This window comes from Ostrea edulis, chromosome 7 (assembly GCF_947568905.1).
Source record: "Ostrea edulis chromosome 7, xbOstEdul1.1, whole genome shotgun sequence".
Classification (NCBI taxonomy): domain Eukaryota; kingdom Metazoa; phylum Mollusca; class Bivalvia; order Ostreida; family Ostreidae; genus Ostrea; species Ostrea edulis.
Window position 1 is genome coordinate 52,141,148 of NC_079170.1, and position 27,885 is coordinate 52,169,032.

The window sequence follows — 27,885 nt, forward strand, 5'->3', positions numbered from 1 at the left end:
TGTCTTGCTTGACAATCAGTGAATTTGTATCAAATGAAGTCTTTCAATATTTGTTCATATTACGCATGCAAATATAACAGAAGGAAAATAATGTACGTTGGCTTAAGATTACTCAGTTGGTGGAGCACCTGACTAGAGATTCAGGGTTCGAATCCCGGTCTGGTCCACTGTATGTTCTCCCTTCCTGATAACATCTGGTGCCGTAGACCAGCCCTTGGAACTGACAGGTAAAAATGCCTGCCAGGGGATACAGAACCTGGGTTGGTGTCTTCAAGTGTGAAGACATGGAGGAATATAGCGGCCAGACAGCTCAGACCCGGCTAGAGAATCAGGGAGCCTGGGTTCGAATCCCGTGGTCTGGTCCGTAACATTTCTCCTTTCCAGTTACATTTAAAATGTCACAATAAGTAATGCAATACCATTAAGCCAAGGCTGACAATACACCGTGTTACTCTGAAGATAGTCACCCTTGGCTGGCGAGGATGACAGAAAACAATGTAGAGTATGTCGACTTGACATACCCACAAGTTTACCGATACCAATAATACACGATATATCCCACCATATTGCCTGAGGTGATCATCAAACGTATTCAGATGACGTCAATTTGGACTGGATCGACAGCCATAAATTATTCAAACATCTGACTGTAAATACGTCCAGATTCAATATTATTTGAATTGTGAACAGATCAGATTTTTTAAGAGACTGTGCTGTAAAATGCAAAAGAGTTTTGGTTTTATCCCCCCCCCCCCCCCGGAGTTAAGGTAGCGCAAGAAGCTTTAATTGTTACATTTTCATTTCATGACCAATATTGTGACATAAAGGACAAGTTGACTTTACGTATTGAGCATTGTATCATGTATACCATAGACCTCTTGTCCAATCAACATGTACTCCGCATCATCGTTGATACTCTGCGTACCGTACGCAGCGAGACCGAACTATGTACATGTCACCACGTGGGTTTCCTCTAACACGTGGGCGGACAACTGTGGTGAAGTACTCTACATATTATAGAGTACGTACTTACCAATACCTGGTAACGTCATGCCTTACAAAAAACTTCTACCTCAAGACAAAGACAACCATCCTGCAAACGTCTACAAGCGAACGGCATATGTACAGCAGTTCAAAAAGATCAAGTCTCACAAATTCATCATTCAATTTATTTTAAAGAAATGCTTTTATAAATAATAATTTTAAAAAGTCAACCAGAAACCTTAAATATTTCAATGTAATATATATACTGTTTATGTAACGGATTATTGATATATCCTTCTTCTAATGACAAACAATGCTACACACTCATACACACATCAACTAACAATGCGCACATGACTAAAAATGTATATAGTCTCGTCACATATAATTGATAACTCCACGGTGTTAGAATGCGTGTGTGCGTGCGTGTGTGTGTATGAACAAACACAACATAGGTCTATCAGTGTATGATTTGTCATGATTTTACACAAGGTAATTTTTTTTAAAAAAAATACAGTTCAGTCACATTTACATTCATCTCATATTCAAAAGTGTTCAACAAATAATCACTCGAATTACATTAATATGATCTAAAATCGTGGAATCAGCATGCACACATTATAAATAATTGATTAAATGAACGGAAATATATCAAACATTTAAGGGGAAATTTCTACAGCTACGCGAGAGAGCGTGAAAAAATTTAAACACTTGAATAAAATAACCTGTACTCAATTACTAGATAAACGAAGGATGTAAATTAGATCTGTTGATGCTAAACAAAAGATTGATTAAAGATTTAAACAATAACATTTGTAACACTTCCAAAACGTTACACCCCCCCCCCCCCCCCCAAAAAAAAAAACTGAAGAGTATAACATTTTGCCTTCAAAATTTCCTATTTGGAATAAAACACAAAATTTATTTTGGCCAACAATACAATAATAAAAAAAGAATACAAAATAAATTACATGTACTCAGGTGATGACTTTCTCCTATTTAAATGCATGTAAGATAAGTGCTTGTATATACTTCATAATATGCATGTACAACTAAGAAATGGAACGGCGAATATTCATGCGATTGTACATAAGATAATCATATAAATGTAAACAAAATATGTCAAAATTTGATTATATATTCAGAGGCTGACATCAGCTGATGATTCTTTGTCCTTAATTAGTGGAAGTCTGGTCGGAGACACGGGTCCACTAGAATCATCTGTTCCGTCGGATGAGTCCGCTTTACTGTCGACTGAATCCGTTCGTTGTTCCTGTGTATCCACCTCGCTGTATGTAGGTGGCGTATCGTCTGCTAACTGAAAGCTGCGATCGTACGCTTTGTCGAATTCCCACTGGAGACTGTGGGCTAGATTAATTGACGGAATATTGGTCCCTATAGTCCCAATGGTCCCCACACTACCCAAGTTCTTCTCCATAATCTCCGTGGGTTCTGTACTAGTCCTATGCAATGCTGGAGCTACACCCATCACATTGCCATTGGAAGTGAATGCCATGTTGCACATACCAGTGTTCTCTCCCGGACTACAACTCACATTACCGTGGAGGAGGTCGGGTAGACTCGCCGCTCGGTCCGAGAAGCCGTCCGTTAGTTCGTCCTCACTACGAAATCTTACGAGTCCTTCCTCAATTACAATGTGTGTATGTTTACATGGTTGTGGACCATTCCCGTTTTGTTCAACTATCACAGTTTTACTCTTTTTTCTTGGAAATTTTGCATCACTTGAATCGCATTCGCTATCTGAATAACTTTTGATACGAGAGCTGCCAAATGATGCAGTTTGGTCCATTTCCATAGCATCGTTTTCCTGACTAGAACAGCAGCACTTTTTTAAAACGAAACAGAACACATAACATAGCTGGGAACCGTTCCTCCTATTGTATTTCATTGGTTGCGACCCAACATATATCATTATTGCACACATTAGAACTTCGAAAACTCGCAACAAGAACTGGTGCACATACCACGCCCAAGGCTCTGGGATGTGACCATCGGTGAACACCCGGAAGACATAAAACATCCCAAAAAGTTCTAGAAAAATACAGAATATTCCACAAGTAGCTGCAATCAGCGTTACAGTGATTGCAGAATTTAGCGTAGACTTATTTTTGGATTTCTTTGGTCGTGGAAGACTTCCCATCGAACTAATTACGGACTTCCTGGAAACATCTGAAGGATACGACACTGAATGCTTTTTCAACGTTTTTCTTCTGTTTATTGCTGATTCGCGTAATCGTCGAAAGATGAAAATGTATCCAACAAATAAAATAATTCCCCATAAAATGTAAAAGGACTGACAAATTAAAAGCATTATTTTTGCATTTGTGAAAAATCCCACAACGAAATCCGTCGCAATGGAAAGCACAAAATGGAATGCAATAATACTGATCAACACTGAGGACTTCTGTATTTTAGAAGACAATACTTTCATTTTGGTTGCCAGTAGTAGGGCATAAAACAGAATACTGAACGCTGACGTCAGACACGGAAAAGCAGTACTGTAAAGAAAATACGATAATACTGCATGGTAGGTGCCATGCATATTGTACGGATCTATCAGTAAGTATACTGCTCGTAGAACACATTTACAGATAATTAAAATATTTAGCACCATGAAGTAGTTTTTGCTCAGTAAATGTTTGATTTTCCATAATCTTATCACACTAAGCAGACTTAATCCAGCAAGGACGAGAAACAAACCTGCAAAAAAATACACCAGAACTTCCCATCCCCACTGCCATTCTTTCAAAGCAATATTCCAATCTGGATGAGGTTCAGCAAAAGCCTCTCCTTCAGGTTCTGGTTCACTTCCTGGTTCTGATGTTGGTTCCACTTCTGGTTCAGGGGAAGTTGATTCAGGTTCTGGTGATGGTTCTGATACCACTTTTGGTTCACTGGTCGGCTCTGATATAGGTTCACCTGTCGGTTCTGCTGTTGACTCCGGATGTGGCTCAGAAGTAACCTCTGGTTCTGGTGTTGTCTCTGGTTCACTTGTAGGGTTGGGTTCTGGTGTTGACTCTGGTTCACTTGTAGGGTTGGGTTCTGGTGTTGACTCTGGTTCTGCTGAAGACCTGGGTTCTGATGTGGGTTCTGCTGCTGTTTTTGGCTCAGGAAAAGGCTCTGTTGACAGTGTTGGTTCAGAAATGGAGACTGTTGTTGAATTTGGTTCAAATATTGGTTCAGAAGACGTTACTTCAGGAATTGGTTCAAATGTGGAGACAGGTTCACTTGTTGGCTCAGATTTGGGTTCATATATTGGCTCAGTTGTGGATGGTTCTGTAGAAGGCTCTGCTGAGGATTTTGGCTCAGATATAGGTTCAGAAACACTGGTTGTCTCTGGTTTTGGTTCAGATGTTGTTTCAGAAATAGGCTCTTCTGTAGAGTTTATATTACTTGTAGGTTCAGGTTCACTAGTTGTCATGGTGGACTCTGGTTCAGGAGTTGGTTCAGATGTTGTTTCTGGTTCAGGTTCTGATGTGAATTGTGGCTCACTTGTAGTCTCTGGTTCATTGATAGGTTCATATGTTGTCAGTGATTCAGATGCAGTATATGGTTCAATGGTTGTTGGTTCTGGTGTAGATTCCAGTTCTGGAGTTGTAGAATTTGTCTCAAGCTCAAGTTGAACTGATGAATTTATTTCTTGTCTAGCTATCAGATCCGAGTGTGTTGGCAATGTTTTATTGATGCTTTCTGAGCCTGTCACATTCAAGAAAATTTCTGTCCCATTTGAATCGGCTGTTCCATTAATAGAGTTAACTTGTAATTCTGTTCCATTTTGGTAACTTTCATTCACACTGAGTTCTGGATCATGTGTATCTCTTGCATATCGTTTATATTTTAGTGACGACTGCACACTACTTTGGCTGACCACACCATGCAAGGTGCCCCCAGTAGAAATTCTGACAGAATCACAACCATCACACCAAAACAATAGCAGGAACACTGCTCCTAAAAGAGACACCCTGATCTGTAACCGGTTCATCTTCGGATTCACGTGAATTACATTTTAGAATCCAGCCAGACAATACTGCTCATTGTTCACATCTGGAAAAACAAAACAAAAATAAATCCAACTTTGTTTCCTAACCATACTATGCACTTTATATCATCCTTAACACATACACACACAAATGCATATTGGGGGTAATTACAATGTCCAAACTACATGTATTTAACTGGAATAACTTCATATACCTGAGCTGTTGAGTTTTATCAATTATTCAAATTCAAGTTCATTCAGTGCAGATTTCAACTGAAATCTAATTTTTCAAAATGCAACATTGTGATCAACAACCTTTATCTAATTAATATTAATCTATAATATGTAACATCTGAATATAATTTTGTTAAACTTCATGCAGTCTCAGCTACACTGTACCTTGACTTACATACCTAACATAGTATTTAAACCACAATTAACATTCTGCTCACAAGAAATTGAAAAATACCGGCACAGTATCCATTTCTTCAATATTACATCGTATAAGCAATGTACACAACATAACTATGTATATTCCTATATCATACAGAACACTGTACACAAGAGTGTATGACCTAATCCATCACTGTAACGTCCAGTTTATGTGGACATTTTATGATGATTGGACACTGTAAAGTTACACAGTTTATGAGAATTGGTGAGTATAGTCATAGGTCAAAGTGCTAGGACAGACAGACATCCATATAAGGCACTGTCCAGCAATCAATGTCCATCAGGGGAGATAACACAATACATTTAGTGGCCAAACAGCTGAAATGTACAAATGGTAACACTTGGAACAGTTTTTGAACTGATGTCCTGCATTGTGGTACATCGAGAGTTATGATATATAATGTTTGTTATAATATGAAATCTTAAATGTTGTTACATGCAAATACATCAAAAGCTTTGTATATACATGCATGATAGATATGCATTCCATTTTTGGACAAGAGGCCCACAGATCCTATCGGTCACCTTAGTACTATAGTCAAAAGTATCATTAGTCCCAAGGGCAAAAAATCTAGGGAAAAAAATTCCTGAAAATATTGTTCTGTTCTGAAAATATCTAAGCTTATAAATTCTAATATTCAGCAACATTATAAAACAAGATGTGTTGACAGTTTTTGCCCCACACTTAAGGCCCTAAGGGTGCAGGAGTCCTGAAATTTACAATTTATGTTCCCCTTGTCCCAAAGATGCTTCATACCAAATTTGAAAGGAACTGGAATGGTAGTTATCATGAAGTTAAAACAGTTCCATTATTCACACATTTAATAACTGACCATTTTGGCTCCACCCTGATACCAAAACTCCTACCCCTGAGATCATCAAAATTACAATTTAGGTAAAGGATTACCTGCTCTTTCTAAATATCAATTCAGTATCAATATCACTAAAGAAGATGTACGTTATTTAAGTGTTTTACATAAAAACACTATATACCAAGTTTGGCCCCACCCTGGGGTCAGAACCCCTACCCAGGGGATCGTGAAATTTACAATTTAGGTAAAGGCCTTCCTGCTCTACACTATATGCATTTAGTTTTTCTTACACATGTGTGGTTGTAAAGAAGAAGATTTTAGAAAATTGGTCAATTTTGGGCAGTTTTTGCTTGGCCCATAAGACCCCAGGGGTGCAGGTATTCTGAAATTGATTTCCCCCTTGTCCCATAGATGCTTCATACCAAATTTGAAAAGAATTGAAATGGTAGTTATCAATAGGAAGTTAAAAATGTTCAATTGTTGATGCACATTGCACGACAGACGATGGAGGACGCAGACCTAAAAATTCCAATTTTTATGAATGCTATTTTTTTTGGGCCATGGAAGTATGAACTAGCTGACTTCCATGTATAATCAGTGTTAGATATTATTCCCCTTCAAGTCTTTATATTCTAGTCAAAAGTTTACATGAGTGAATTTTATTTTACATAAAGTCGAGGAAGACTCTTTACTTTAGTGAAAGGTATTATCTTCAGTGTTCACTGAATTACATAAGCAGTCAACCTTGTAAGGCTATGTTAGTGCTCTGAAGGATGTATCAAAAGAGCTGCTAGGTGTCTTAAGGACATGAAGGACTATTGCTGATGTAAATCTTTATACAGTTTTTCAGGTAGAAACTGAACTTTTACCATATAATAATAACCCTATTATCTGTTTCTTTATCATAGAAATTAATAAGTGTGAACAAATTTTGAACCTTTGTTTAAAAAGTTTAGCACTCTTAAATTAGGGATACCGAACTACACTGCATACTGCAATTGTGATGGCATGCATGCTATTGCATCATAATTAAAACATGACATGTTAGTTTAATAATTCAACCTTTTAAAAAGTGAACTGATATAAGTAAATGTAGCAGTCAGCCGGGTTCAATCGCTGGTGGCCGATTACATGTACCGGTAGCTCAGTTGGTAGAGCACCCGACTAGAGATTCAGGGGGCCCCGGGTTCGAATCCCAGTCTGGACCATTGCATTTTTTCCCTGTTACATTTTATGCCCCTGGAACTGACAGGTGAGAATGCCTGCATGGGATTAAGATCTTGGGTTGATGTCTTCAGGTGAAAAGACATTTTAGGAGGGAGGAATGTAATGGTCAGCTGGGTTCGATTGCTGGTTAGCTCAGTCGGTAGAGAACCTGACTTTATTAAGAGATTCTGGGGGCCTGAGTTTGAATCCTGGTTTTGTCCATTGCATTTACTCCCTGTTCAAAACTTAAGGACATACATGTACGCGACATTTCTGACATTTTATCTAAAATTATTTTTAATCTCCTCAATATGAAGAGTTCTTGTTTGGTTTTTGAAAAGGTTAAATTTTTATATTGTAGTAATATTACAATACTAAATGTATATCAGGCTGGGTAGCTCAGTGGTTAGATCACCTAACTAGTAATGTGTTGGTTCCAGGTTCTATAACCGATCGTTCCAAAGACTTTTCACTCCTTCTTTGAATCAGTAATGTCTATACATGTATATACAACTTACTGTAATATGTAAGAACCGATTTTCCATTTTTACTTGCAATAACCAGGAACTATCAAGTTATGCAGTGAACTCTAAAACAGACATTATAACATACCCCAAGATTTTTTGTAGAAATGAGATAGAATTGTAGAATACAAGTGAATTATTGTGAAATGTCATGAAAAATTATATATTATCAAGAAACATTGCAAATGTCCTTAATCTGGTTTTTCTAAAATAAAAAAAAAAATGAGCAGGCAATTGTTCTCATATTTTACACATCCATTAAATGTAACATATTTTGCAGCATGTTTTTAGTTGAAGATGAAATGGACAACTGCACATATTCCCTATACAGGAGCTCAATAAGGCAGGACATATTCCCTTACAATGAGTGTCTACAAGTTTTTCTATGAAGTCCCATAGTAACCTTGACCTTTTGACCCCAAAATAATAGGGTTCTTCCTCTTTTGATACCAAAGCTTTATGTACCTGTGTACACTGCAGGCAAATGTGCCTCACGTGAATTACAACAATTCACATGAAATTCCTGTGAGGCACATTTGCATGTGTAAGCCAACTCAGTGGAAATTCATGCCCACGGACCAAACCAAAATTATGACTTGTGATGATCTGAGGGTATTACAGAAATGTGAATGTCTGAATCCTAGGTAACTATATAACCTGTGAGAAATATATGGGTAACTACATGTAACTTGTGAGAGACTGATGGTAATTAACCTGTGAGAGACTGAGGGTAATCAACCTGTGAGAGACTGGGGGTAATTAACCTGTGAGAGACTGATGGTAATTAACCTGTGAGGGACTGATGGTAATTAACCTGCGAGTGTCTGAGGGTAATTAACCTGTGAGTGTCTGAGGGTAATTAACCTGTGAGAGACTGATGGTAATTAACCTGTGAGTGTCTGAGGGTAAATAACCTGTGAGTGTCTGAGGGTAATTAACCTGTGAGGGACTGAGGGTAATTAACCTGTGAGGGAATGAGGGTAATTACCTGTGAGTGTCTGAGGGTAATTAACCTGTGAGTGTGTGAGAGTAACTAACCTGTGAGAGACTGAGGGTAATTAACCTGTGAGAGACTGAGGGTAAATAACCTGTGTCTGGGGGTAATTAACCTGTGAGTGTCTGAGGGTAAATAACCTGTGAGAGACTGAGGGCAAATAACCTGTGAGGGACTGAGGGTAATTAACCTGTGAGAGACTGAGGGTAATTAACCTGTGAGAGACTGATGGTAATTAACCTGTGAGTGTCTGAGGGTAACTAACCTCTGAGTGTCTGAGGGTAATTAACCTGTGAGAGACTGAGGGTAAATAACCTGTGTCTGGGGGTAATTAACCTGTGAGTGTCTGAGGGTAATTAACCTGTGAGAGACTGAGGGCAAATAACCTGTGAGGGACTGAGGGTAATTAACCTGTGAGAGACTGAGGGTAACTAACCTGTGAGAGTCTGAGGGTAATTAACCTGTGAGAGTCTGAGGGTAATTAACCTGTGAGAGACTGATGGTAATTAACCTGTGAGTGTCTGAGGGTAATTAACCTGTGAGGGACTGAGGGTAATTACCTGTGAGTATCTGAGGGTAATTAACCTGTGAGTGTGTGAGAGTAACTAACCTGTGAGAGATTGAGGGTAATTAACCTGTGAGTGTCTGAGGGTAATTACCTGTGAGTGTCTGAGGGTAATTAACCTGTGAGTGTGTGAGAGTAACTAACCTGTGAGAGACTGAGGGTAATTAACCTGTGAGAGACTGAGGGTAATTAACCTGTGAGAGTCTGAGGGTAATTAACCTGTGAGTGTCTGAGGGTAACTAACCTGTGAGTGTCTGAGGGTAACTAACCTGTGAGTGTCTGAGGGTAAATAACCTGTGAGGGACTGAGGGTAACTAACCTGTGAGTGTCTGAGGGTAATTAACCTGTGAGGGAATGAGGGTATACTATTTGTACCAGTAACTATACTCAGCTATTTCCGTAACTGCAAATAAACCTCGTATGTAGATCGACGCCATCAGAGTTGCATGGTTCCTATGTGTACACAAATGCAACTATGACGTGATTTCATACATATCTAAGGTATTCTAATACTATCAATTTCCACTTATATGTTTATGTATTAGAGTAAATAAGATGTTAATGATACCAAAACTGAATCTGTGGTGAAAATCTAAATAATACATTATACCAGAGACATACATGTATATAAATCTCTGATTATAGAGGGTTTAACTTCATCCACATGTGTGCTTACGGCAAAGAAATGCATCGATTTGACGCAATCTTTGCGCCGATCCACATCCGAGTCATTTCCTTCCGGTTATGGAAAATGACAAGCATGGTCCAATTGGGTAACTATAACCTGTGAGGGATGGGTTAACTTAAGCCTGTCCAAGGGGAAGTCTATAACTCTTTCTACATGTACTAAATTTCAAAATCAAGCAAACCTATTTCACAGACATATACATGCACTATCTAACAAAGCTGACATTTTACATACCAATATAAAATGACCAAGTCAGTAGTTACAGAAAAGCAAAACCAACTGACGCATTCCCTAGAGTCAGAAGTACATAAATCTGACAATTCTTTCAAACTATCAAAAGCAACTGCATATATATATATTTAGAAATATGCAAGACCTAGCACTCACTGCATCATCAACAATAACTAATCCTTGGTATTTACCTTCCTCTGGTAACATTGTTATATCCAAATGATGAACAACAGTAACAGAAGCAACTTTCTCTTTTAGAAGAGTCACATTAGTGCTATTAACAATCCTAAGGCGAGCTTGTGGTGAATTAAAAACTGGTACTATATTCCACATGAAGACATCCAGTTACATAGATACAGTGATAGATCCAATGATCTGATGACCTTAAAACAATTAATCTAAAGTGACTGATCATGCCTACCTGTCATTAAAGAAATTGATTGCTTAAACATAAACATGTAGAAATGTATTACTTGAGAAGGCGACTTTAAAAAAATCAACACATTTTCAAATTAAATAATTTAACACTAATTGATCTACACACATGTACATATGTAGCACAAAAACTGTTAAATTCCTGTCAATTTCATCAATATATGACCACAGGATAATTGAAGCCATAAGAATTATTGAGAGGGAACCCTCTGGGCGTGTTTGACATTTCAGTCAACTGTTATCTAATGCCCCATCACTAGGGTCAAATGGGCCAAGCTAATCTAGGAATTTACAGAGGTGATCCTGACTACCCTTTTAAGTACTCTGTTTAGGATGCGGTATCATACTGAGGTTAAATCTGTTTGTTATGCAAGAACTTTGAACAAGTTTACCTATAAATCAAGCACCATTAGCAGCTGCCAAAAATAGGACAAACTTATGAACTCCGTTCACATCTGGAAACAATTTTAAGACCCAAAAACAAATTACATACTGTATGTACTGTGCAATGTTTCTACTGGTGTAAGAGGATCAAATTACATTAACATGTATCAAATATTCCAAAAAACCATATTAGAATTTTTGCTGCATGTTCTTGAAATTATATATAGTCATGTCCTGTAAAAAATAAACCCTACTTATAGCACTGACGTGAGGAGTACTGCATGTTATAAATGTAGCTTAATTGGCTCAGGAGCTTTATGAGTTATTGGTAGATTATAACTTCATACAGCTCATGTACTACAGATTTAAATGAACTATCTCTTAATCTGACCACAATGGTGTAAATATATAAGCACAAAGTTTTATCCAACAGGTGGAAAATACTAATACACATGAGTAACCCATACCTGCATGGTGATTGTTGAAAAAAATTCTTCCTCATTAAACACATGCAGTCATATTGAAAACTACAAGATACAAACTATTACTAACACATAACATTAATTTCCTGTTGGGTCTAAAGAACTTCCACGTATGTTATACTTCCAAAAAGAAATCTTGTTTCATCATCTCTGACATGTGTTGTGCAAATGGTCAACATGCCCAGTTATGTCCACTTTGACCCTCTGGCCAAAAGTAGCAATCCCACATAATAGGTCTATAACTGTATGACTGTGTTTAAGTACAATGAGAGACAAGAGGGACATTCCCAGTTATATTCATAAAAATATTCTGTATTACATGATTACTTCATACTAGTCAGGACTTTTGATTTATGTGTATTTTGCTTGAGCGTTCTAAAGCCGACTAAATGTCCCGGTGCACACAGATTGACAGACTTGTACAGAAAAAATGAACAATGGCTATAAAATGAAAAATGTAATGTGTGTGGAAATAGAATTATTCTGAAAAAGGATTGAACTGAATCTGAAAGGATTTTATCTTACCTATAAACCAAGATAAAGCGGTATATCTACATGAAATTCCTGGTTACATGAATTACGCCGACTACATAAACATGGTTTAGTAATATGATCATACTTATAAGCCTGTATTTACTACTTTTTAGTCATATATACACACAGCTAAGTTCTGCTGACAGTTTATGTGAAGTCATTCCTCATATAGCACGTTAGGATCATGCTAATGCATAAACAAAGACTGTATTATTCATGCAGGTTACGCAAAAAGTCATGTCCTTAATAAACAACAATGTAAAATAAAAAACAAGGAAAAAAACTCACTCACACAGGTGAAGTTATTAAATAAAGCTTGTGACCCTTATACACTTAATAATGTATCATGAAATTTATTTTTGTCAAACTGTTTAATCATACCTGAAGTAATATCATAATTCATCAAGTGCACATGTCCTGATGTACCATAAAGACAATTCATTAATAAAAGGATCTAAATTTGTACAGGAAATTAAAAATACACCAGGACTTTATAGGATACTTGAATTACTATGTGAAATTAAAAAAAAAAAAAGACCCATGCAGTGGAAATGTTTAGATAATCTATAGCTATATATGATTTTACATGTCAGGTGAGTTACCATAAAAATGTATCTTGAATATACAATAATTATTTTAAGACAATTCATAAATAAAAGGATCTAAATTTGTACAGGAAATCAAATATACATCAGATCTTCACAGGATATGTAAATTACTATGTGAAATTAAAAAACCCCACATGCAGTGGAAATTGCTTAAATAATCTATAGCTATGATTTTACATGTCCAGAGTTACCATAAAAATGTATCTTGAATATACAATGATTATTTTAGTTTGGTTCTGAAATATTTCAAAGGTCACACAGATTTTCGGATTAGGTCATGAATGAATTTGACAAACAGTAACATTTATACTGTGTTTTCATTTATGACCCTCCCCTCCCTTCCATATCCCGGTCCATGTGCATTAATATCATATTATTATATCAGCAGGCCTATACATGTATATTAATTATAAGCATATATCAAAAAACAGAAAAAATGTAATTAATAGAATAAAAAATACAACCATTCACCATGTATCATGTACATCATTTATGATTTCTCAGAACAAAAAACACAAAATTACCAAAATAAGTTGCAAGGATATTTGTTTTATGATCGGGCTTTGGGACACACACATATATATATATATATGCATCAATGTCCACAAATAGTTCTATCATATTCATCATACATTACACATTATAAATACATTTGTCTGTAGATCAATATTCAGAAGGAACTGTCAGCTAACACAAATAGCAATGTTTTCTATTGTCTGAATTTTCTGTAATAACATTACTAATTACCGTAGCTTAACGATACATGCAAAAAAATCATCAATTCTCACCACAGCACAATCCTATGTTTTAATAAACTTTTCATAACATACATGCACATAATTCTTAAAATAACAAATCATAAATCATACTGGAGTGTTGAAAATACTTACAAGATGTCTCTCTTCTTCTGTTATAATAGCTATATTTTTCTAGTGAGGCATGCTATGGTAGCTAGCACTTTACACTTTCTGCCAAGGTCTGAAAATGAAAGCAATATTTTCATTAATTCATGCATCAGTAGTGCTTATACACATGATGTCTCTGACTTGACTTGTAACAAATCAACCTTATCATGATTAACTCCATGAGACTATCAAATATACATCACAATCTTGAGATACTCTATGTGTATCTATAACAAAGACATGAATAAATAAGTTGACCATAAAACACAATTTCATTTATTCAAAAACTTCAACATTAATTACTCATTAGCTGGCTATATAATATGAACTACATAACTGAACCAAAAAATTTACATCTTCAACATACATTGTATACCACACTTACTCATGTATCCCCATTTTATTTCCCCCTTGATTCAAAATACACCTCTGGTGAAATTAAATTCATTAACAACTTACACCATTGTCCTCAATGTTAACATCAGAAAAACTGTACACCCACATTTTTCATCACCCCCTTAGTTGATTGATGCACATGGTTGACATCACAGACATCAAACCAGGACATTTCATTTCCTGAGAGTGACTTTATGGGATAAGGTTACTTAATCGTCCCCAATACATGATACTGTGCAATGCGTTTCTCCCAAACAGCTGTTTGAAAGGTGTGAGATTAATTGTACATACATATTCAAACTTAATGTATAACAGGAACCTCTTATGACCAAAGGTGAACATGCATATATATATATATATACATGTGTGTGTATATATATATATATATATATATATATATATATATATATATATATGAGTTCAAAGTATGGAAATGACAAAATGTTTTTAGTTTAAACTGCATTTACATTTAAAGAAAACCAAGAGGATATGATTATAAATACATATCAATATGAAAGGTTGAGATTGGAAAACAAGTGCATCTGCACTTATATCACTCCTGTCTCATTATTATACTGTATAAGTGAACAATGTTTTTGATGAATTTATGCAATATCCAATGTGTACTTAGTATTCACATTTTATATTGCAAATACTTCCATATGCAAATTACTCGAGGATGGCTGATCTTAGCATAACCGACCAAGTTTTCTGTATAATGTAGTACATTACACGTATTTTATGAAGGGCAGTATGACACAACAACAGGATATATATGATAATCATATTTCATGGTAATTTACAAATTTTAATTCTATCATTATGGTGTTCAACTACGATACATAATGCCAAGCATTACGTCACAAAGCTGCATGTCTTCATTCTAGCTTCCCTATGTATAGTACGTCCCAAGATATTGAGGATAAAATTCTAAATATTTGCATTTGCTTATGTCAGGTCAACACTGAACTCTTTATAATGTCTTAATGTATGTGGATTCTCATATTACACTGTTCATGCAACCTTACATCAAACGATTGCGTCATCAGTGTTTTCCAAACAAATTCCAAATTAAACTGAATACATGTACATTGTACATAAATTGGTAAAAAGAGTTATTTGTATCGTTCAGTTATAACCAGACAGGAATTCAGAGGTCCCTATAAATTAGAAAAAAGGACTCCACAAAACGGGGCATCCCCTTACAATCATGACATTTTGTAAGAGAACAATCCCATGTGCTATACTGAAATCAGAGCACATGGAATTTTGGAGTTTCCATTACACTGTGACCTTGAACTCTTACATTTAATCTTGAAAATCAATAGGAACCACGGATTGCAATAAGAGTAACATCTTGCAAACAAACTTCAAATTCAATTCAGAATATACAACATAGATTTAATATATCCCTTCTAGTCACACTTTACATTTCTCATTGCAAACCAATGCAGACCCAAATTTTTATGCAAGTTTTTTTCCCTGAAAGTGTGATAAAAATTGAATACGGCAAGTAACTTAATTATTTTTTGTACACACAGAAGTTTTAATTTACATGTGTATCTCTTTCAATGACCTTTTACACTCAACCTTGAAAACCAAAAGAAACTTTATAAGTTAAAGACCTGTACGCTAAGCGCCATTCCTCAAAGATTGATGAAAATTGATTCAGAAAAAAAATGGAATTTCATTTCCCATGACCTGTAACCTTGAATACCAATAGGAACTAAGGACATTATATAAAGCATCCCTGCTACTCTGACAAAGTTTGGATGAAAATTTTGTACACAAAAACACAAAAAAGGCTTTCTGGATAGTGGTTTTCACCCTTTTTTTTTACCCATAACCTTGAGAAATATTAGGAACCAAGGTCTTTATGCAAGTTACCATTCCTGCAAGTCTGACAAAGTCTGAATGAAAAATGAAGCACGCTTATTGTGCATATTGTATATAAGAAATTTGGGAATTTCCCTTCTAGTATGTGACCTTGATTTTTCAGATGCATTGATTGATTGTTTAACTTCCCTCTCAGGAATATGTCACTCATATGGAGACGTCACCATTGTCAGTGAAGGGCTGCAACATTTAGGTCTATGCTCGGCGCTTACAGTCTTTGAGCAGGGAGAGACCTTTATCGTGCCACACCTGTTGTGATGTCAGGGACTTTGCATGGTGTTTGTGGTCTCATCCAATCTAATTAGATTGTGGTCTCATCCAAAGGACCGCCCCATTTAGTCACCTCTTATGACAAGCAAGAGGTACTGAGGACATATTCTAACCCAAATCCTTGAAAACCAATTGGTAGGTCTTTATACAAGTTATAATTCCAGCAAGTTTGATCAAAATTGAATTGCCCTAAAATCAGAGATGTTGCTTAAATCTTGTATACAAGGCTGAACAAAGGAATGGACAAGTCACAATAATTATCCTAGCATGCACAATTCTATAATGAGGGGAATTGTTGTAAAGGGATAATGATTTGACAGACAAGACACATACATGACTATGAATTTTAAGAATTAGTTTACAATGCACACAGTTAATCTAACCTATATAATAATGAATATAGACTACATACTGTACCACAGCATGACTAGTCTACAAACATCCAAACAAAAGTACAAGTTTTTAAATGTGAATGAATATATTCCTAATGGAAACTTTTATACTTCACAACAAAACACAAGAACCCCAAACTATCTGGGATTATATGAAAACTCTGTATATACAAACCACTAATTACCACTGAATCTTTCACAGCAGTGTGTTGGCTAATTTGATACCGTACAGGATGGTGTATTGCCGTTGATTAAAAACTCCTTAGTCACCTTCCCCAGGCTGTACAAACTGAAAACGCTGTGATTCAGACTGTGTACCTAAAGTGCCTCAATCCTAAGTCAAGGTAGCACACCCTCTGTTGATCAATTTCCATTCAAATTTTCATTTAATTTAAAGAATCTGTGACTTCCTATTGAATTTACGGATTAGTTAGCTCATGATCTATTTGAGATGATTTCAATGCTGAACTTTATTGTATGCATTATTTTTCCACTCCTCGACATGCACTTTCATTACTTTCTATCTTAATACACAAATACATGGATTTGTATATGGATGACCCTGATAATCATCTTTAGGAAATTATAGACGTCAACATCAATTTTATTATCTGCAAGTTCATTGAGGTATTGCACTGATACAAACTTCCAAAATTTAGTTCTTGTGAATTTTCTGAAACTATAATGCATATTTAACTATAATATCCAATGAGTCACAAGCAAAACTTTTCTCTTAAATTCACATGTGTCAATTAAACACCTATTTCAGAAAAAAGTCTCATGGGAAAATATCCAGATTCACATGAGTATTTCAAAGGCACCGTGTAATTCATGGACTGGAGTTATGGAGTGGAGTTATGGAGTGGAGTTTGGAGTGGAGTTTGGAGTCAAATTTTGGAGTCTGAGATTTTTAAAAAATATGAATGGAAAAAGACGTTCAAGAATTTGCATTAGTTTGAAAGTCTTCAATATTTTTGTATGATTGTTGGCTGCTTCACATCTGATTAGTAATTCACAGGAACAATGACCCAGTTAAAATTTATGTTTCTGACACTTATGTAAGTAGTCAGAACTTGGGAAAATTAAACCAGAAGTGAATAGATAGACATGATACTGACGAAATAACTACGGTTCTTTCAAAATATTTGGAAATATTTTGAACATAATTAATCAACAGATTTAGTCTGCCTTACTGGTTGTTTAAATGCACTTTCATTAGATGTGTTAACAAGCCTCTCAAGAGCTATTAGGTTCAGAGTTTATAGCAAAGAAAGCAATTTTTCGGTGTTACACCTATCGTTTTTCATAAAATTTTAAGAATATTAATTAATTAATTTTTAAAGCTATATATGGTGTATCTGAGCTTAAAAAATGATATGAAATTGAGCGTAGATATACATGGTATATGTTATGTACGCTAAAATTAAAATTATCATCGATTTTGAACTCGGTGAACCTCTTGTTTCTATAGTTAAATTGACATTCAACTTTTCTGTTGAATCTTAATAAGATCCGCCAGGCGCATGACTGCGGGAAAATACAGAATTAAAGCCATGATGGAAGAATGTACATAATATTGTTAATATAGCATAATTTTCTCTTTACTTCTCTCCATATCTCCCTATCTCTTCCTCGCTTTTCTCTCTAAATCTGTTAAACTGCTTGTGTTCGCTGGTCTACCCCTCGTTTTCATTGTTCGCCATTATTGTTGATTGCCTAGATATAGTGTCGTGGGATCAAATTAAGGCGGAGTTATTCAAATATATTATTTTTGTGGAGTCGGTAAATAAATCGATTATTGTTTTAGATTTTTTATATCTTTGAAACACGATTGATTTAAATTGTGTAATTAACAGAAAAAGTCCTATCTTTATAGAAAATAATAAAAACAAATAGAAAGATCTTTTTCATTTGGTTATCTGAACTTATCAAAAATATATTTAAGATAAATTATACACTTATACCACTACATAGTAGTGATAGTCCACTCCCTCCCTCAAAAACTTGCACTCTTGCATTCCTATTCTGTAAGCATTCTCTCCCTTGTGCTAACCTAATGATTCTAACAGACAGATGCAATGTAAAATATCTTCATTAAAATGCTGCCTGAGAACAACAAAATCAGCCACGGGTCATATCACACCTCCAGTCAATTAAAGCAAAGTATTTATTGTTTTTGAAACAGTTTATCTTTATTAAACATTGAATAAACTGTCACAGTTTTAGATAGTACATTAATTGACAATGAAAGCTCTATTAGATTACATTAACTCATAGATAATTTTCTAAGTGAAAGCCCAGAATCCTTACACCCTGAGTAAACTGTGAACAATGACCGTTTAATTTTGATCTATGTGACCTAGTGTTGGGTTAACTTAGTTTTCCGCAGAACAACATGAGTCACCAATATATTGAATGCATAGCAAAGTATATTATTTAAGTAAATGTATATGTGAATTGATAATCTTTTTAAAGTGCCATGTTAAGAAACCAAGTTAATAGTTGCATATTTAAAGTAAACGAGAGAAAAATCATTGAATAATCTTACTCAATATGGATTATATGGAAATGCATATAAACCATGGAAGTAGCTATTTGAACGAATTTGCAAAAATCAAACAACCTTGTAACATTTTATTAACCTACATTGTACAGCTGTGTGGTCAAAAAACCTATAAAAGTTTTAGCAGGCATAACAAAGATGTGACAGAAAGATAAAATTTAGTTTAGGGGTTTTATCACCTTCCAATTATGTGTTGAAAGCAATGGTGGTCATTATTTATGTAACAGTTAAATTTGATTAAAACATAGAATAAACTGTCACTGTTTTAGGTAACATACTAATTGAAAATGAAAGCTCTGTTAGATTACATTAGCTCATAGAATTGTTTTCCAATTAAGTGAAAGGTCAGAATACTTCACACCCAGTTTCAGAGATGCTGATTAAACTGTGAACAATGACCGTTTAATTTTGGTCTATGTGACCTAATGTCGGGATAACTTGGTTCTCTAAAATCCAAATCATCTGGAGCCACAGAGGGGTAAATGATATTAGCACATGCAATAAAAATGTGCCATTTTTTAAGAATTAAAACCTAAACGAACCTCAAAAAGAGAGTATATATATGAAAAATTCATTGATAAAGAGTACTTGTTAACATTCAAGATTACTGTGTGCTTGCTAGCTAAATCCTTGAGGTGTTTCTCTTTCTTCAAAAATGTCCAAGAAGATAATTCTGAAGAAAACATATGCTGAGGCTGTTAAAGGTAAGAACATATGATATATCTAACCAATTGGTATAAATTGTCCATTTGATTTCAACTAGATCTAGAAATACTTATGCTAAAGATCAAAGCCTTATCTCTCACGGTTCAAAAGACATAATGTATAATGATAGTGTGAAATATTCTTGAAAACTAGATCAAATATTATGTCATGAGGTCTGCAATCCTGGTGTTTTTCATAATGTCTTGGCTAAATATTAAACTAATACCTCTTACAGTTCAATAGATATAAGGTGTCACCTAGTGGCAGAGGGACAGACAGACAATGGAAGGGTGTTCCATTAGTGCCCATGCTTTAGATGACACAAAATTAGATTCCATTGAACACTACTTCTATTAACAAACAAAACCACAAAAGAAATTAATTTAAGTTTTTGCTTGAAAGCAAAAATTAAACTAAAGTCAAGAGAAAAAACAGACTCCAAAATTTGACTCCAAACTCCACTCCATAACTCCACTCCTTAACTCCAGTCCATGAATTACACGGTGCCTATTTCAAATCCCCTATTATTACGACATACATTTTTTTTCCATTAAGATATAAAAGAATTCCTTGCATTTGATCATTTTAACCTACATTGTACTTTGATTCTAAAACATTTCTGTGTGAAAGTGCACAGGAATTTGTATTTCTTTCCATCAATATTTTGTTTGTAAGGAGAATGCACACATGCATTGATAGATGTCTGCAGAAGCCCCTGCACCTGACAGAAATATCAGTACGAAGAAAAACATCAATGGTGCTAGCTCTGAGTTGTATGGCAGAACTATTTGCATTATCTCGCTTGCGATTTCAGCAAAGTATACTGCCTGCATTGGGAATTTTTCATCTCTGATAATTGGGATAATTAATTTTTCTCTCACATTCACATGCAGGCAGTAATGTAAATATCATGGTGGATGAAATGTAATAAAAACCCTTCACATATGATTAAAGTTCTGATCTATTGTTGTAAAGTGAGATAGCTGGGGGTCCAACTTTCCTCTGAACATATCGGCAGATAATCAATTTATGGTGCATTCCCTCCTCAAATTAATTACATACTGATACAACTTAGAGCAATCAAATATCATGTATTTTTCTTAATAGTATTTTTCTTCAGGAAGTATATAATGGATCAATTGACACCTCAAAAGAATCTTGTCTTACAGCTGATTTGATGGTCCACAGTGTTTTCCAGTGTGGAGTGATAGCACACTGTAAAGAAATTGCATGGCACTAACCTCTGTGGTTTTCATCCTCTTTAACACTGTCAGAATTAACAAATAGTATATGCTCCCCATAAATTGATGCACCACATCTAAAACAAACATGCACATGCAATATAGTCACAAAGTTTAAAGTTAACAAGAAACACATAAATCCTGTGTAAAGGCTGTACAAACATCAGAAATCTCCATCATGCCGGCATTCTTCTGTGTAATTAGGCTTGTAACAAAGAGATACCACCCATTCTCTCACCAGACTACAATCTCCCAAGTCATTCTGAGAACAAATTATACACATTTAGTAGCTGACCTTATGTTAGCCTTCTGATCAAGCCATGCTGCTGTAGTTCACATCATTCACTCTCCTGCTTATCATTCAGTCAGCATTGTTTCTATGAAAAGTTTAAAAGTATCTGACAAATTCAAAATTATCATAAATAAGATCAAATGTTCAGCATTTATGCATAAAATTTACTTTCTATAATTTTCACATTAGTCCATCGCAGAAAATTACCCTCATTTTTATAAAGAAAAATATAATAATGATTTTATCGTATTCACTGACTTCAATGTGAAAATAAATGAAAAGTTCCCATGCTCTCTTGATTTCCTATAGCTTTTCTGTTGAAAACATCTGATAAAAGTGCAGTGCAACAATGTGCTTGGAGGTCATAAAGATGAAAATAATTTGATCCATCCAAGAGAATAAATTAACAGTTACAAGGTATATTTCATGAATGTGCATGCATGGCTAACGAAAGAAATCTCCCACATTTTGAAATCAAATAGTTACCATAAAATGATTAAAATTAAAAAATTAAAAATGGCTTCATATTACATTGTTGACATATACATGTACTTAGAATATCATAACTTATTTATGAGTAAATGTTTTCTTACAACAGAAGTCAAACTCTGTATAGAATTACCTCTTTACTCGATCTCTGTAAAATAAGCTCTCACATTCCAGCATGTAAAACCTCCGTTAATATCACCACATCAAATTTCCATCCAAAAAATTCTCCTCAGGGGTGTAAATCAATTTAAATCTAGTTTTCACAAACTCGGCACTCCCAACACAAAGAGCCACAATCACCAGTCCAAATAATGGCTGGCACAGATACAATATAAAAATTATTCTTCTGCAAACTTCACTAGGAAGCAAAAAATTTCATAATCACCCAAGCAAAACAAAGTCTTCTACAGACTGTTTACAAATATTTCTATTTATAATAAATGGGTGATAGCTAGCTTATCTAATACTCCCTCCCTGGGTTGGGGAAAATGAGAGCCTTAAGGCAGGTGGCAGAGGGTCAAGTCATCATTCAGGAAATGTAATCCATATGCTTAGAGCCATTGGAGATGAGGAAGTCCATGTCAGACAAGATTGCATAGTGATGGAATTCACAGGGATTTATTAATCTAACTAGCTTATCAACCTCGTGAAAAATATCTCTCTCCAATCCATGTTTATCAAAGCACTGTGAACTGAGACCTTGTAAAACTAGATAAAAATAATTCATTACACTGTATAACATTTCAAAAGCAATTATCTTACATAATAGATGTTACATTTGCTAAATCCAGTGCACCTAATTAACATAGACACGCATGAACAAATCTAACTATCTTTGAATATGACTTACATTAATCGGGGTCCGAATTTGAAATATCAAAGTCAGAGTTATATGCATGAACAAAGACGAACCTGTTCTATTCTTTTAATTAGGTGAATTCCCTGAATACATTAGTGTTTAAGAATAAAAATGATAAAGGTCCTATTTATGCCATTCAATGTTTAAAATTATGAAATGGACATTATGATTTGCATGTATATATCATTTATTATGTTATATTGTTAACATTAAACATGCAATATACATGTATACTCATAAATATCTTCAAGAAACTACAAAGAGTGCATGAATTCTTATGTAACAATTAAGGAATTATTTATTAACACAAAAGTTACAAACTGTCAAAGTGTCAGATTCAATTCTACTTTGCATAAAACTTTATCAATCTTGAACTCTTTTATATCATTAAGCTGTCAATATATGATCCCAGTCAATTTATAGCTCTTAATTTTCACAGGTAAATCATGCAAGAAAATTCCCTGTCAAATTCAAATAAAATGATATGGTATAATACCTACCTTTGACCCTTTCCACAAAAAATCTTATAAACTTGTATCCGAGTTCTGCTCCACTGAATGCCACTTTACTCTGCTCAGTAACTAGAGTTGTCAGAAGACAAAGTAGTTTGCCAGAAAGCCTACTAGACTCTACTCTTATATATGAACCCTATTTCCCTTGGTTCGAAAGATATAGCCAAGTTTAAAGATTTTGAATAGTGGGTCAAAGTCTAAAGTCAAGGTCACTAGGTCAACATTCTTGGTAAAAAAGAAAGGCCTGGTCATGAGGAATCTATAGGCGAAATATTAACGACCAATCCCCACTGCTTCAAAACATCATACATGAAACCTTAGGTTAAAGTTTGTGAAAAGTAGACCTGTACAGGTAAAAGTCTACGGTCACTAGGTCACATGTCTTTGAAGGTCTGGTCATGAGGAATCTATATGGGTCATTCTATGATACCGGTAAAAATTAGGAACTCTCCCTTTAATATATATTTTCTAAGGCTATTCCAGCAAAAAAAAATATGGGGGGGGAGGGAAGGCACTTTATTTTTAAGACAGCCACCCATACAATAAAATTTTCCTCTGCTACCACTACCCATACAATTAGATTCTTCCCTTCCACCACCACCCATACAAATAAAATTAAGAATTCAATACTGAAAACACCTGTATAACACTATTTTCCTTTAAAGGTAGAGTTCAGTTTCAACAAGTTCATATTGGTCTTAATCCTATGTGCATGCAACTATTTTCCAGATAAGCCAGAATTTGTGATTTATATGAACAAATTAACCGAATTTAAATGATTTTTGACTACATTAATGTGAATAAATATTCAAACGTTGATATTGTAATTTATGATCCATTCTCAAGCCAAACTCAAGCTGTAATGTCATCCTAAGCATGTTGATTAAATAGTTAACAGAGAAGGTTCACTCATACCAAAATTATTACACTACCATAGTGGCCTAACTAGACTGGCTAGTGTTAAGCATTTGGTCTTCTAGCAGTGTTGTAGGTTCAAACCTTGGCTGTGACATAGGCCTATGTGTTAAAACAGGTTGTACATGGTGTTTCAGACACGTGTGGCACATCACAACGTTCCGAGAAAATTCTGGCATTCTAAATCTTTTTTTACATGAATGTGGATATTATTATTACAAATGTACCTTGAAAGACCTGACTATAAGTGCCAAAGCCATTGGCTGATAAAAGTTTGGAAACATGTTTCGGTGGGCTTATGGCTACAACTTCTTTGTTAATTCGTACATAATTTTCTTCTCGTTCCCTTCGGAATTCGCTAAAAATATCACTCAATAAATCATATCTGGAGATGGTGAACTACATGTACTTCTAATCATGTCAATCCAACAGAAAACATTTCGTTTTCTTTTATTATTGTTGTCATTTCTACACAAACTGAAACATTTACTTTAAATAGAGTTATCTGCCCATTTATCAATCTTTTTTTGTACATAATGTAGGATGGCTCTGCTTTTCTTCTTCCTCTTCTTTTATAATAAAAGAAATTTCACATGATACAGACTCTGTAATGTCTTCATTTTTATCATAATTCACTAGCACCCCCTTTTTTTAACCTAGAAGACAACCACCCATACAAATACATTTTCCCCAACTCACCACTACCCATACAAATACATTTTCCCAAATCACCACCATCCATCCAAAAAAATATCAACTGCCTTCCCTCCCTCCCCCCTCCCCCCATACATTTTTTGCTGGAATAGCCCTAAATACATTCATAACATAAAAAGCTGTCATATTGCATATCATTTTATTGAAAATGAATGTAAAAAATAAAATTAAATCAATTTTATATGAAATTACCAACCTAATTTAGATTATTCTAAAACTTTTAAAAAGTTGCATAGATCATATATGTATGGAAAATGGGACAAAGATGGATGCATTTCACAAAATGGGAGTAAAGTACTCCATCTGGATGGGCTGCCACATTTTGATTGGGTTGCCACATTTTGATTGGATTTTGATTACGCCACCACAGTTTGATTAGTTGTAGTGCACAAACCTTTGATCTATGCATGGTGCTCAAGGCCATAGCTGTCATTGCCTACTGTGTCAATAACCTCTGCTCATCAATAAGGTAATACCCAAAACACCTGTGACCTCTGATAGGAGTGTTTGGTGAAGAAATTGTCACTACATAATGTAATACTTTAGGTTTGATGCAGCCCCTGAAATTCAGAATTGACCCCAGGACCTCCCAGCAAGCCACCTAACCACTAGACTTCCTGCTTTGTGACAATTACTGTAATTCCTTGAAAAAATATCCTTTAAAATGTACATTATATGTTCACTCAGCTGGTCAATATGACTATAGCAAATCAGCTAAAACAGAATGACCATCAGTGATGTCATAATTTATATGTTGATGTAATATTGGCATTATGCCAAGTCAGTGACATAACTATTTATAGAAAAATCTAGTTCCTGTGTTGTTTTGTGGTACATGTACATCAATAGAAAAACTTTAAGTTCATCTGGCACTATATACACTGTATAACATGCAGTATGGAACAAACAAATCACAATATTTTAGATAATCAACTTGTTAAAACGGTATTCTATCAGAATAAAAAAACAAGAGGCTCAAGGTCACACTGCTCACTTGGGTCACCTTGATCTTGCTGTTGTTCAGCTATTGTGATCTTAAAAAGATTCTTTTTCAGTCTGTGGTCCCAACCAACCTCAACAAAGTCAAGACATTATGACTCAAGGTCACAAATGCAATGCATTGCCATAAGGAATCTTATAAAAAAAAATATTTAAAGCAATTAAATTTCCTGAAAATGATAAATATCAAAGTTTGATTATCCTAGAATTGTGGCCCCTTCCTATCCCCTGGGCCCCTGAATTGGACAAACTTGGAATTTGATATGACGAATCATGGCCCTGTTGTTCTTGAGAAGAATATGTTTTTAAAGATTTTTCCTAGATATATTTAATCTCATGATTTGAATAATTTTAAATTTTTATCATGTTAAGAAGCTTTCATGTAAATTTAAACTTTTCTGGCCCAGTGGTTCTTGAGAAGATTAAATGATCCCAACCTATTTTAGTCAAATCTTAATCATCTCTCCTTTGAAGGGAGCATGGTTCTTCATTTGAACGAAATTGAATTCCCTTTACCCAAGGGAGATCTGTACCAAGTTTGATTGAAATTGCCACAGAGGTTCTGGAAAGAAGAAAAGTTTACAGACAGGAAGACAGACATACATGTATGGACGGACAGACAGATGACAGCCCAATAAAAGGTGCATGATCAGCTTTCAGATCAGGTGAGCTAAAGGGAGTTTAGCCATAATGGGTCTAACAAAACCTAACAATTTGCATGATTTGAATATTATCTCAATAAATCTGTGTGATTATATCATTTACAAGTGATCGATTATCAAAACATACTTGTTTCACTTTGTAAAGTATAGCAATTCTCAGCCATGGTTAAAAAGATTGTGCACATACCTGCGGTTTTCCGTGGGTTTCCATACTCCTAAGTAATAGCACAAAGAACTGCAAATTAAAGAGCTGTTCAGTTATACATGATACTCTGTTGTTTCAAGTATATTATTTCCTTTATACTGTAAGTGGCTTGTAAGACAACCTCCTCTTTCCTCAAGATTTTTAAGCATCTTTGCCTTGCATTCTGTCTGCTAAATGATTTTGGAAATTATAGAGTTTAATTCTGTTTATACATACATATGTATATCAATTCACAACAGCACTGAAAAATAATCGGAGAAAAATTCTAGCAACTTAATTTTTCTTCTTGAAAAAAAAAAAAATCTAATAACGACCACCCCCTAGCTACAATTCTCTGAAACATTACAGGTACTTTAGATCGAAAATGATTCCCTATCTGTATTTTCATTCAATCCTTTAATTCAATTCACTGTACCTCTTGAGGAAGGTCAGTATACGTACTGTAAATGATATTTGTAAACAGATCAGATTAAGAATTGATCTACATGTAAGTACCGGGCTAGAGAATAATCTTTAACAGGATGCAGCACATTTACAATATATTGGGCCAGGATTTCATCCTGTGCCTGAAAACTGTACATGTGCCCTGGCACTTCTAACAGCGCAACAACAACAAAAAACACCATAGTACAGAAGAGCAAAAGAGAGACAACTCTTTCTGTTTGTCAGAACACTTGCATGGTGCCTTACATGTACTATGTGCAATGTACATGTAGTAAAAGATATCAATAAAAATCAGCTTGTTAAATTGATGCCAAATAACATGAAATAATGAAAACAACACCCCACACAGCATTTTCTGTCTCTTTTTTTTCTACCTGCAAATATCCACATGTTTTTTCACATGTGTGTGAGCAGTTCCGAGCGTAGAGTCCTCAGGAAGTGAAGTAGCCCCATGCAGCCGCCAGCTACCAACATCAAATAGTTCCTTTGTAAACATATTGATTACTTTCACAAATTACACAACCAT

General features: G+C 35.0%; 1 protein-coding gene across 14 annotated transcripts; it reads right to left on the bottom strand.

Annotated features, from left to right (window-relative positions):
• Nucleotides 1-1,153: 1,153 nt before the first annotated feature.
• LOC125653236 (uncharacterized) lies at nt 1,154-27,782 on the bottom strand. Of its 14 annotated transcripts, XM_056144707.1 has the most exons (6): nt 27,734-27,782; nt 26,898-26,945; nt 21,564-21,645; nt 21,269-21,345; nt 13,791-13,878; nt 1,154-5,049 (listed from the first exon to the last, which is right to left on the bottom strand). In XM_056144707.1, exon 6 carries the CDS (start codon nt 4,985-4,987, stop codon nt 2,126-2,128), a length of 2,862 nt encoding a protein of 953 aa, XP_056000682.1. In that variant the 5' UTR covers nt 4,988-5,049; nt 13,791-13,878; nt 21,269-21,345; nt 21,564-21,645; nt 26,898-26,945; nt 27,734-27,782; the 3' UTR covers nt 1,154-2,125. The 14 variants fall into 14 exon arrangements, with proteins under 14 accessions (XP_056000682.1, XP_048738548.2, XP_048738547.2 ...); XM_048882591.2 differs by lacking the exon at nt 21,269-21,345; XM_048882590.2 differs by lacking the exons at nt 26,898-26,945; nt 27,734-27,782 and adding an exon at nt 22,183-22,704.
• Nucleotides 27,783-27,885: the final 103 nt, after the last annotated feature.

What these genes read in the sequence shown, in the direction of transcription:
- LOC125653236 (XM_048882591.2), bottom strand. Translation starts at nt 4,987, where the DNA reads ATGAACCGGTTACAGATCAGGGTGTCTCTTTTAGGAGCAGTGTTCCTG.